General features: G+C 38.7%; 1 protein-coding gene across 1 annotated transcript; it reads left to right on the top strand.

Annotated features, from left to right (window-relative positions):
• The first annotated feature begins 9538 nt into the window (after nucleotides 1-9538).
• On the top strand, nucleotides 9539-10333 carry TSHB (thyroid stimulating hormone subunit beta). The gene is made up of 2 exons (XM_004714854.4): nucleotides 9539-9700; nucleotides 10079-10333. Exons 1-2 carry the CDS (start codon nucleotides 9539-9541, stop codon nucleotides 10331-10333), a joined length of 417 nt encoding a protein of 138 aa, XP_004714911.1.
• The last annotated feature ends 3115 nt before the right edge of the window (nucleotides 10334-13448 follow it).

The raw sequence follows: 13448 nt of genomic DNA, 5'->3' as shown, positions 1-13448 counted from the left end.
CTGAAGCAGGGAACTGGCTAAGGCAGCTGCACCCTGGGCTGATCATCAGAAAACAAGAGACCCAAGAACTAGCAAGTTGAGGCTCACTGAGCCATTTTTCTCTCCACCTTTCAATTAATCCCACATGTGTTTATTGGTCAGGTTGGCACAATAAATCAGATAATGATGGTCTTTCATATGCTGAGACATCCCTGCCTCCTGGTATGAACCCCACTTGGTCATGGTAAATTATGTGTTTTATATACTTTTGTATTGTATCAGTCAGTATTTTGTTAAGGCTTTTTGCACTGATGTTCATTAGGGATATTGGTCTGTAGTTCTCTATTCTTCTGCGATACTTGCCCTGTTTCGGTATCAGAGTTCATAGAAAGAGTTCAGGAAGTTGCCGTCTTTTTCTATGTTCTGCAAGAGTTTGTGTAGGATTAGTGTCGGTTCTTCCCTGAATGCTTGGTAGAATTCTCTTGTGAAGCCATCTAGTCCAGGGATGTTTATGTTGGTAATCCCTTGGTAACTTTGTCTATTTCTTCTATTGTTATGGGTCAGTTGAAATTCTTGACGTCCATTGAGGATAGTCTAGGGAGGAATTATTTTCCAAGAATTTGCCCCGTCTTCTAAGTTGTTAAATTCATTGGAGTACAGTTCTTTGTAGCACTGTGTAATTATCCTTTTGATTTAATTAGGGTCTGTTGTAATGTCCCCCCTTTCATCCCTCATCCTTGCTATTAAAATTTGTTCATTCTTTTCTTTGGTTAGGTTTGCCAGCGGTCTGTGGATTCTGTTTATCCTTTCAGAGAACCAACTTTTAGCAGCATTTATTTTTTCTGTGGTTTTCTTATTTTCCCTCTTTTGGATCTCAGCCCTGATTTTTATTATTTCTTTTCTTTTGCTTTAGTAGGATTGTCTTGTTAAGTTGCTCTAGTTGCTGTAAATTTTGTACCAGCATATCAATGATAAGCCTCTCTTCCTTTTCAAGCGTGCATGTATTACTAGGAAACTTCTTCTGATAACTGCCTTTGTTGGATCCAATAAGTTTGGTACATCTTGTTCTCATTCTCATTGGTTTCTAGATATTTCTTAATTTCATCTCTGATCTGGGCCAGTACACACTGCTTTTGCAATAGTTATTCATCCTCCAGTTGTTTGCCCTTGTTTGCTTCATCTTCCATTTGTTGATTTCCAGTCTGACTGCAAAGTGGTCAGAGAGAGAGGTCTGTATGATATCAATGTGCTTAAATTTATGGAAATTTGCCTTATGCCTTAGCATGTGGTCTTCGAATGTGTGCCATGTGGGCTTGAGAAGAATGTTAATTTTTTCATATTTGGGTGGCGAGCTCTGTAAATATCTATCAGGTCAAGTTGTCTAATTGTAGCTTTTAGATCTCTAGCCTCCATGTTGAGTTTCTTTCCCAGTGATCTGTCTTTCCAGAGAGAAGTGATTTGAAGTCATCTGCTGTAGTTGTTGAGTCTGTAATTTCTTTTTTCATCTTTTAGACCATTTGATTGACATATTCCATGGATTTCTTGTTCGGTGAGTATATGTTTAGAATGCTTAGTGGTTCTTGGTCTAAGGTTCCCATGAGCATTATATAGTGTCTTTCCTTATCTCTTTTTATAGTTTTCACTTTGAGATAAAATTTTTTCTGAGATTAGGTTTGCAACCCATGCTTTTTTTGAATTGCTATTTGCTTGGTCCTTTGATTCTCAGTCTCTTTTTGTCTGTAATGTTGGGATGTGTCTCCTGTAGGGAGATTATTGAGAGGTTGTCTTTTCTAAGCCAGTCTGTTAGCCTCTGTCCCTTAAGGCTTGAGTTCATTCCATTGATATATTCAGGGTTATTACATCTATCTGTAGAATCTGTGATATCATTTTATATCTCTTGTGTCAAGTGTTTTTCTACCTCCATTTCTTTTCCATGGGTTGTGCATGTGTGTGGTTCATTCTTGCCTTCTTTCCATCATTGAGCCAATGTTATCGTGGGGGTTGTTTTCCATTTGATGGTCTCTGGGTAGAGTTGTTCTATGTGGCAGTCTCTTATTTGTGCTTGGTGAGTTTTGTTCTTGTGTCCATACTGGGTTGTCAAGGATCCTTTGTAGGGCTGCATTTCTTTTAGCGTATTCTTTGAGTTTTTCCCTGTCTGTGAAGACTCTCACTTTTCTATCAACCTTGATAGATAATTTGGCTGGATAGAGTATTCTTGGGTTTGTGTTATTTTCTTTCAATTTTTGGAATATGTTGCTCCACTTTCTCCTCTTCTTCATAGTGCCCACTGATAGGACAGAGCATATTCTTATCTGCTTGCCTTTATATGTGACTGCTTGTTTTTCCCTAGCTGCTCTCATGATTTTCTCCTTTTCTTCAAAGTTAGAGAGTTTAGCAATTATATGTCTTAGTGATTTCTTGGGACTCAGTCTAGCTAGTGTTTTTTTTGGCCTCCTGGATGGTTTCCTGGTTTTCATTCATTATGCTATGGAAGTTTTCCTCCAAGAATTCTATCACTATTTTTGACGTTGATTTCTTTGATGTGTTTTCCTCCGGTAATCCAACTATTCTGATGTTGTTCCTTCTCATAGCATCAGACATATCTCTGAAGTTTTCTTCATCTTCTCTGATGGACTTGTTAGACTTTTTCTCATGTTTATTAATTTCTGCTTGTGAGTCTTCTATGTCACTGGTGCTGTTTTCTGCCTTCTCCATTCACTGGGAAAAGTCCGTGAGTTTGCTATTAGCTTTTGTTATCTTTCCCCTTAGCTCTCATATTTCCCTTGGTGCTTGGCCTTTATATCCTCTATCATTTCATCCTTTTACTGTAATGCATCCCTCATATCCTGTATGACTCTAAGCATCATTCTGAAAATTTCTTTCTGTGGGAGGTCAACATCTGCCTTTTCTATTACTGTCATTAGGTCCAGGTCATCCTCTGACATTGGATTTTGTTTCTTTTTTCTTCTTGAAGTTGTGGAAACAGCTTGCTGCTTTTTTGGTGTGGATTTATTGGAATTAGGTGCCATTTTCCTCAGAGTCACAGAGCCCTGGTCTCTGTCTTTGGGAGGTAGGTGTTGGTGTTTTTTCCAGCTGCCTATATCCAATTGCCTTGAGGGGTTGTACTTCACCTTTGTCCCACTTGTTATTCCATCTCACCTGGGCCTATGCATTGTGCTCCAGCCACCCTCAGGCCTCCATAGGGGCTGTTTGCAGCTGTGCAGGCTGCACTCTGAAGGAAAGTGTTGGCCTGGCACTGGGGGTGAGTAGTTCGGGGATGGGGATGGGGTGGGGTTTGTGTGGTCTGTTTCTCGCTAGGGTCACATTGGTCAGGAAGGTGGGAGTGAAAGAGGTCCCTGCTACTCCTGTTAGCATGCAGATCCATTGCACTGAGCACAGAGGGCAGGGGGGATTTTGGAGGGGGATGGTAGAAGGGAGAATGCAGTGTGAGAGCCCTGAAGGCTTGGGTTCCTAAGTAGCAGCTGCACAAGCTTCTGCGTGACTTGTACAACACACCTGACAGGCCCAGAGCATCACGGAGGGATAGGAACCTCTGGAGGTGGCTGGCTGGGGGGTCTGTGAGGAGCGCCCAGGTGGAGTGGGAACCTCTGGGGTGGGTACTGGCTGGCGAGTCTATGGGGAATGCCGAGGCAGGGCAGAAACCCCTGCCATAAGCCTAGCCTGGCTGGCCTGTGGTGCTGGTCAAGACAGAGCAGGCACCCAGAGTGCCACAAAAGAGGCAGCTGGTGGGGATGAGACCTCGGGCGTCCCCAGGAAGTGCAGGCGATCGGGGTTGAAGTCAGTTTCTGGTTCAGAGAAATACTCTAGGCTGTCTTCGGGATTGACTGACAGCCTTGGCAGCCCTACTCAGCCCCCAAATCTTCCCACTCACTGATCTCCCCAGAGCTCTGGGTATGAGCTACCTATCTGGTTGCCATCTTGCCCCTCCTCTGGAGATTCATTTTTTTCATTAACTTATAGGCAGTAAAAACTAGGATAACTCAAGACAAATTGTGTTGTCAATAAATTGGAAAAATATCTACTACTTACTGAGACCATGTGATTCATATTCTATATATTTTCTCTAATTATCCTAAAATTACAATCTGTGAAGAAGGTCCTGGAGAATCGGGGAAAGATTTACAAAAGGGCTGTTTTCTAAGTCAAGTCATAAAGATAAGTAGGAATTGAGTGAGATCAGACATGAAATGAAGTATCGGGCAGGTGGTGTTTGAGGCAGATGACATGCCATACGAAGGGCTTGGAGGCAAGAGAGAGAATGTGATTCATTTGAGGAACTCAGTGAGGTCAGTTTAGCCAAGGAACAGAGAGAGTGGATAAAGGAAGAGGGAGAAGAGTAGGAAATGATAAAAGGCGAAACCGGAGAGGGTGTTATAAATAATTCCAAGCAATACGGACCTCTTTCTGATGACATTGAGAAATCTCCATTTCATTTTGCAACATGGGAACTTTGCTTAAACTATAGTGTGGAAAGTGAATTGAAAGAAGCAAAACTGGGTTATAATTATGGAGGTGAGAAAAGTGTAAGTTTATTCCAAATTCAATATTTATTCACATACTCACTAATTCAATACATTATACATTCAACAAAGATATTAACGGCCTGCTATGTACTCTTGGCTCCACATGAGAAAGAAAGACCTGGAGATCTGCTCCCATAAAGATTAGAACTTAGAAAACCCAAAGCGGTTCCATTGTGTTATATGGGCTCACTATGAATTCCAATAAACTTGAAGGCCATTAATAGCAACAACTAGGTACTAGGTATGGCAAAGTATGCTAAATGCAGAAAGTCTAAGTTATTATAAATTAGCTATAATTTATCGAACACTTATGTACCAGATACTATACAAAGTGCTTTACATGACATTTATATTGCTTCATAGCAGGCAAAGAAATTATTTGTGAAAAGGTCAAGTATGTCAGCGTCATACAGATAGTAAATAGCATGGCCAGGATTTGATCTCTGATCAGTTTGACAATCTGCCAGATTTGGCCAGGTAACTTAAGAAATCACAATAAGGTTGTTCACACATGTAAATGTTATTTAATAACTATTAAAATCTAGAGAAAAAAACCAATAAAATATTTTGAATTCGTAAAGCTGTGGATGAAGTACTTTTATACTCACTCACTGCTGTTGAGTCCATGTTGGCTCATAGCGACTCTACAGGATAGGTAGAAATGCCCCTGTGGGTTTCTGAGATTGTAACTCTATGGGAAAGAAAGCCACATCTTTCTCCTGAGATACTTTTATATTATGTCTAATTAGCATGTAGGTTAAATCTGGGGTATGCAAGTCTCAAATAAATTCTCATTTCCCAAACGTATTTATGATGGTGAGGGTTTTCTTTCTTCTTTTAATGCCTCCCCACTCCAATTCTGTTTTGAGACCATATTAATAATGGAAATATTTAAAAGGATAATTTTATTTTGAAACAGGAGAGGGAAATGCATGCTGCAGTATGTCAGAGTTTCCAGAGGAAGATATTATGAACCTGTTTGTCTAAACATATTTTATTTGGGGTTCAGTATGAATTTTCAATAGATGCTTTTCAGATAAGAAAGCAGGAATTCAAATGTAATTACATAAACAAGCAGATAAGGGAGAATTATCTTGAAGGGTATAAAATGAACCTGGAGCTTCTCGTCTGGGTCATTGCAGCATCAGCTCACCCATGCAAAGTCAGGTAAGGGTCTACACCAAGGAAGCCTTATGAAGTGAACTGTTCTAATTTTCTTTCATTACCACTGAGTTATTATTTATTCTAAATCAACAAATGCTGAGTGATAATTTGATTTGATAAGCTTTAACATTTAAAATTATTGCTCTAAATGGTTCGGTGGTGGGCAACGGTGTGTGGACTAACAGCATAAGGTTAAGATAAAATTCCACGGATGTTATAGAAGAACAATTGATCCATTCCCTAATGAATGATAAATGAAGTGCATGGCTTTCTTCTGTTCATTTATTTATCGAAATATTTTTATCAATTGATCAATATACAGAGTAAATCTTCTCAACTACTGATGGGCATCTTTGATGAAAACATATTTCTGGGAAAGTGCAAAGTAAATTAATTTGTAAGCACCCTAGGCGGAATGGACTCTGTATGGTCTTTGGGCTTCCTTAATAGCTAAGCTCTCTTGGATAGTGTCCAACATACACGCATGCTTTATTGTACATGTTGCTCTCTAGAAAATCATCATGCTTTAGCAAAGCTTCAGGACTGTACACGGCAGTTGGGGCAGTTGATTCTTTTCATGGTATTGTTAGGGATTTGGAGAGAAAAGATTGGCAAAGTAAATGATCAGAATAAATTTTTTTAAAGATTGAAGATACCGAGACAGACAAAGAACAGACAAAGGGGCAAACGAAAGAATATATCTTGTAATAATAAGAAAAAAAGTTAAAAGTGGAGACACACCTGGCCATTCCACTGGTATCTCTTAATATTGAGAGACTGAATTGTATTCAGGTGCTCCAGAAATTAATTATGCATGACAATTTTAGAAGAGGTGATTCGGTTGTAGAGATGAGAATCCAGGAACAATATAAGAGAAATTGTGACATATAGGAAGACATCAATTAATATTGATGTATATACTATTATACAGTAATATAGTGTCTATAGAACTCCTTCTATAGAACTCCAGGTAATTCGCATGCATTTTTTATTCTTTTTATGGTTGTAAAACAATGTTTTATCCTATAATCTGAAAAAAGAGTCAAGTGTACTTACCTTTTCTATTTTGCAGATTGAGAAACTAACACCCAGACAGATAAAATATTTTAGTCAATTTCTCATAGATCCGTGCAAAGTGTTAAATAGAATTTCCTTAATTCAGAGACCAAGGACCATGGTGACGTAGTCATTAGGAGTGGGAGTGCAAACTTCAAGATCAGCAGTTGGAAAACACCAGCTGCTCTCTGTAGGACTTTCTATTCTCATAAAGTTACAGTTTCAGAAACTCACAGGGAAGGTTCTAACCTGACCTTTAGATTTCCTTTATGAGGCGGCTTCGACTCGATGACAATGAATTGTTTTATAATTCAGAGACCAATATTCTTACCACTAGCTCACTGAACATCTACTTCCTATAGAAACCTTAACCTAGAAACCAAAAGTAAAATCTGTGAAATGCATTACTTCTAATGGTGAAAAACCGGAAATTGCTGGCTGGCTAGATAGGCAAGAACCATGTGATCATATGGGTGAGAGTTTTGTGTCATTTCCTCAGATTCTGTGGAGGATCCGCTGTTTGTGGGTCTAAGATAATGGAACCACCACTAGGCTACAGAGGGTGCTCACATTTGTTGAAGCATCCGAGAAAACAAGACTCCAAGAGCAACACATTTTATGCTTCCTCACCTTAAATCAACTACTGATCCATTGCCAGGGTATTCCAGAGCAGCCCTGGTGGCTTGGTGCCTGCATCAGGCTGCTAATGAAAAGACCAGAAGTTCTCATCCACAAGCCATTCTTTGTGAGAAAGATGAAGCTTTCTCCTCTGGTAAAGATTTACAGCCTCAGAAACCCACAGTTCTTCTCTGTTCCATAGGTCACCAGACATTGGAATCGACTCGATGGCAGTGAGTTTAGTTTGGGGTTTGCCAAGGAATACTGGAGTATTAAAAGAGTTTACCAGAGAGTCCTTATGACTTTATATTCAATGTTGGAAAGTCTTCTTAAAGTGGGATAATTCACATCCTTTTCTACAGAGAAGTGAAGTAAACAGGGAGTATGTGGTCATTGTGAGCCTGGGAGTCATAACGTGAACTGTCAGAGCATTTAGAGCAATCAATATGTTCTTTATTTGTGTTCATATATGTCCCCTCCAATAGGACTGTCAATCCCTGAGGACAAGAACCACATCTATTCCATTTTGTGTCTTTTCGTGCCTGGCTCAGATATTCAGTGCATATTTACTTTATTAAACTATAGTTCTCATTCTAGGAGTAGGAGATTGGCTGAATGATCAATCACTGGTCACTGGAAGTTGACATTTAAAATCCTTACAACTCCTTTGAATGTGATTTTTACTTGTAAGTTGAACGAAACCAAAATTCCCATTAAATTAGGTTATTTCTATCTATGAAGTTCCAGTGAAGCAAAGTTTTAATGTATTAGCTTAAAATCTTATTGGGATATGACTGGTTGGTTTGAGAAAATTCTCAGACATTTTTGATAACTAAATAAAAATGTTTAGTGAATTATTTAAAATGCTTAGTGAATTTATTTAAAAGAACAAATTTTAAAAATTGTGTTGGTTGATAAGAATACACCATTTAGATGTGCATTTTCTATTTTGGCAAGGATACTTGAGAAGGGGGAACAAACCCCAATACACTTAGCTAGTTGAATAATACTCATATGACAAAAAAATCTTCCTAATCTTTGAGATGATCAACTTACAACCAGAAGTCTGAAATTTGATTGCCTACTCTCAGTAGCAGAACTAAAATAAATTGTATGTTACAACATTACTCAACTCATTATGATGATTAGTATATCTTGAAGTCTTCCTCAGACAGATTTTTGATATACATGTTCTACTTTTCCACTCTTCTATGTAGCCCAGACTTATCCAGCTCTCCCAGGAGCTCATAGTGGATCTCTCAGCCATTGTATGGCTCTCATTTCACAGCTCAATGCTTTTTGCCTCCAACTATTTCTGAATTAATGGGTCTCATACATCTTCTTTGTAAATTGATCTTTTATTTATCTAAATTTTCACCCTTAAAGGAGTGTCTTAAAGGTTGAGAAGGAGAGTTCTGGATTTATAAGTTAGCCCCTTACATCACTGGTCATTTTAATTGTTCTTCTCTGAACTTCCCCCAGCTTAATGGTGTCTTCCCTGAAAGACAATGGGCCAAATTACATATATGTAAGATTCTTGGAGAATACATTGAAATAGTACTAAAGTTTGGTTATGATTCTTGGTCTCTTTGCTCTTTTAGATTATGGCCAGTTTATTCGCCTTTTAGTTGATTCATCCAAAAAGTTCAGGAATCAAAATTTCTGAGCAAGTTCTTCCTGAAGCTTAACTTTTAACTTACTCCTTATAATCATAGAGGTGGGTGTTAATAGATGCTTTTCTATTGTGTTATCGCAGGCTTGCCACTCACTGTCCAGTGGAGTTTAGTGACAATTGTAAATAGGACTTACCGTATATGCTTGAGTATAAGTCGACCCGAATAACAGCCGAGGCACCTAATTTTACCACAAAAACTGTATAAAAATATGTGGAAAAACTCAGTTATACATGAGTATATACAGTAAACTGCGTGAGCTTCTACATTATGGGGTATATGAACCAAAGCCACATCTTGCACCAAATGCATAATAGTGGTTACTGTGAATATTAAATACCTAAAAGCATTTACTTTAGGAACTAGCATATAGTAGGCATTCAATATATGATAGCTATTATTATTACTGGGGATTTGATATATTTGAGCGCTTTTCAAATGTTCCTTCTGAATGCCTTGCAGGGATACATATAATAGGTTCTTTAATTTTATCTTTGATTTAGCATGACTGCTATCTTCCTGATGTCCATGGTTTTGGGCCTTGTTTGTGGGCAAGCTGTGTCTTTTTGTGTTCCAACTGAGTATACCATGCACGTTGAAAGGAGAGAGTGTGCCTATTGCCTAACTATCAACACCACCATCTGTGCTGGATATTGTATCACACGGGTATGTAGTTCAGCTCCCTTCTTTTAGTTTTCAGTTAGATAAATTTACAGTCAGTCAGTTCCTATTCAGAAAAAAAAAATGTGATAAATCATCAATTCGTTCCTAAGATCTAGAGTGCATGGATTACCATATTGTTTTCATACTTTATAACAGTTTCATGTTTCCATATTTACTTAAGCCTTATCGTGCTCCCTTGATCAAGAATGAAAGACTGTCCCTTTTGTCTCCAGGGGAGTTGGTGAGGATGTGTTCTTAGTCCTATTTGTGACAAAGGATACTTGACAGTAAAGAAAAGGGAATTGACCTTTATCTGACTCCGTCATCTCTCTGCTTCCTAAGGCTCCATCACATTATCCTCTCTTTGTCATTTTTCCTCAGGATATCAATGGCAAGCTGTTTCTCCCCAAATACGCTCTGTCTCAGGACGTTTGTACGTACAGAGACTTCATCTACAGGACTGTAGAAATACCAGGATGCCCAGACCATGTCGCTCCCTATTTCTCCTACCCGGTTGCTGTAAGCTGTAAGTGTGGCAGATGTAACACCGACTACAGTGACTGTATACATGAAGCCATCAAGACTAATTACTGTACCAAACCTCAGAAGCCCTACATGATGGGGTTTTCTGTCTGACTTCAATAGAATGTAATTTGCAACTTGGTTAAATGTGCCTATCTGGAATAAAGCTAATAAAATATCAATGTATTTCACAATACTTTACATATTTTTTAGTATTGTTTCATCTATGCACACACTCATGCAAACACTAAACTCTATGTTTTAGAAGAAAAGATAAGTGAAAAACTTTCCAGGTCATATGAAGGACGGTTTCTATGTGAGAGGTTAGAGCAGAGGTAAAACAGAGACCGTGACAGTTGTTAAGCCCCCATGGTGTTGATCCTGACTCTAAGCACAACAGAACCAGCCATTGTCTTGTCCTGCTGTATCCTCACCATTATTGCTATGTTGAAGTGCATTGTTACTGCCACTGGGTCAGTCCATATTGCTGACGGTCTTCCTGTTTGTTTGATTTTGCTGACCCTTTACTAAACATGGTGTCCTTTTATGGGAATTGATCCCTCCTGATAACATGTCCAAAGTACATGAGACATAGCTAAGGGGCATTCTGAATGTATTTCTTACACTGACTTTTTTCTTCATTCTTCAGTCAGTCCATGGTATTTTCAATATTTTTCACCAACACCATAATTCAGAGTATCAACTCTTCTATTGTCGTCTAGTTTTTGCATGCGTTTGAAGAGACTGAAAATGCCATGGCTTGGGCCAGGCATACTTTAATACTCAAAGTGATATATTTGCTTTTTAACACTTTAAAGAGGTCTTTTGCAGCTGAATACAAATGGGCAACGTGGACATGAAATGCTCATGGTACCCAGTCTTGAGCAGACACTCTCAACAGAGAAGCAGGTGGCTTGGCTTGTCAAAAAAAAAAAATAACTGTGGGACCACTGAGAGTTATGAGGAGACAGTAATGTGATTAGAAGCTGAAGGGGTTATTGCATCAGGGTACTGGAAAATTCTATCTCCAATATCCTGATAAAATAAGCAGGGTTCAGTGGAAGTGGTGCATAAGGAATATGTGAACTCTTAAATATAATACTTTATCCTAGTCATGCAAATGTGATGGATAAAACTCCATCAACCCTCAGTAAACAGTATATAAATGATTTAATTTAATTACTCTGGTGGGCCAACTGACTTATGAAAGTTATACCCCAAAAGGTCAATTTACAAAGCCTAGAAAAGAGGCCACGATCATTTTACATGTGAAGGTCTAAATCCTTCATAGTCCTTCAAGTAATAGGAGATACTCTCCTGCATTTAAACCAAAAGCAACTTGTGCTGTTTAGACTTTTGATGTCAGGAAAAATGATCATGAAAGATTTTAGGGATAGTAGAGAGTGATGGGTTTTTAATGGAGTAGAATCATCCTACATTCTAATCTAAACCTTCATCACCGTTGAAACCATGGATTCTGGACAATGTGCTTTGCAAGAGGTTGTTTATTTTGCTTCTCTTTCCTTAGATAGTCTTTCATGAGAGTTTGGCTTTAATAGCTATGTGAAATAAGATAGACCTAGTGCCCTGCAGGGGAGAAAGATGGGGATTTCTACCCCAGTAAAGAGTTCGTCTCAGAAACTCACGGGGGGGGGGGGGGGGGGGGGGGGGTTCTACCCTGTCCTGTAGGGTTGTTATGAGTTGGCATTGACTCGATGGCAGTGAATGAAAAGTGCCCTGTAGACTTGACCTAAAAAAAGACTACCTTGTATTTGCCCATTTCTTCCATTCATGCTGCCACCGTCAAAGCAAATACCCCTTTGGTAAGCAGGGCTAACTAGTAAGTCCCAGAGTCACAGCTGCATTCAGTCTAGTATCTTGGAAACATGAGTTTCCAGGTAGTGTAGATGGGTTAGTTCCAAAACGTTTCCCCCCCCTCATATTTTAATTTTTTTCTCTTAGATAATTTTATTGGGAGCTCTTACAGATATCATAACATTTCATAATTCAATGGCATCAAGGAATATTGTACAATTGCTATCACAATCAGTTTCAAAGCATTTTCTTTCTTCTTGACCTTCTTGATATCAGCTCCCCTTTATCCCCTCCTTCCCCCCTCCCCTCCCAGGAACCTTTATTTATTTATTTTCTTTTTGCCATATCTTCCGCAATCCAATATATCCATTCACACACAATTCTGTTGTTTGCTCCCTTGAGTGGGGCTATACAGTTATCGGTGCTATCAGCTCCCTATCTCCCCCCTCTGCCTGTACCCTTAGGAAACCATTACTCCTGTTTTCTGAAGAGTTATTTATTTTGGATCATGTATTGAATGATCTTAAATATACAAATGAACATATGCAAGTCTAACATGATTAATGAGGTAAAATAAAAACCATAATAGTAAGGGGAGGAAATATTAAAAAAATACCTAGAGGATAGTATGCGGTTCAACAGTGCTATACTGAACCCTGGATTTGTAATCCCTTCCATGTGACCCTTCTGAGAGGGCCTGTCCAATTATCTTACAGGTGGGTTTTGGGTCTCCACTACATCCATGCCCCTTCACATTGATTTGGTTGCTTGTTTTTGAACTTCAATCTACACCCCATGATCATACAGGCTGGTGCGCTTATTCCATGTGGGCTTTTTGCTTCCCTGCTATATGGCTACAAATTTAACTACAAGCCTTTAAGACCCCAATCACTGTATCTTATAATACACAGGCACCATCAACTTTCTTCACTACATTTGCTTATGCACCCATTTTGTCTTCAGTGATACTGTCAGGAAAGTGAATATCATAAAGTGCCACATTATTAGAACAAACCATTCTTGTACTGATGTAATATTTAAGTAGAATCCCAAAGTCCATCTACTTTCTTATTGAATTTGCATATACAAACAAATACACCTAAATGTATCTATCTATCTATATATATACATGATGGGGTACCCCTAAAAGTGGATGTTTTCCAAAGCTATGTATTTAAATTATTTTACAAAACAACCTTATCACCTTCAAAATACTTTCCATTACATCTAATACATTTGTCAAATCTGCAATTCCCTTGTTGGAAACATTTTTCAAACTCATCCATTTGGATGGTTGACAGGGCCTCCCTCATTTTTTTTCTTCGCCTCTTCTATATTGCCAAATTACTGCCCTTTCATGTCCCTCTTAATTCATGGAAACAAAAAGAAGTCACATGGAGTGAAGTCAGGTGAA

The sequence above is a fragment of the Echinops telfairi genome, unplaced genomic scaffold, assembly GCF_000313985.2.
Source record: "Echinops telfairi isolate 266 unplaced genomic scaffold, ASM31398v2 ScPeMD7_7466;HRSCAF=8504, whole genome shotgun sequence".
Classification (NCBI taxonomy): domain Eukaryota; kingdom Metazoa; phylum Chordata; class Mammalia; order Afrosoricida; family Tenrecidae; genus Echinops; species Echinops telfairi.
The sequence above is the reverse complement of the archived record's forward strand: the minus strand, read 5'-3'. Positions and strand labels throughout refer to the sequence as shown.

Excerpts from the sequence above, each read along its gene's own strand:
- TSHB (XM_004714854.4), top strand. The coding sequence starts at position 9,539 with ATGACTGCTATCTTCCTGATGTCCATGGTTTTGGGCCTTGTTTGTGGG. Across the intron at positions 9,701-10,078 it reads CTGGATATTGTATCACACGG|GATATCAATGGCAAGCTGTT; the intron begins GTATGTAGTTCA and ends ATTTTTCCTCAG.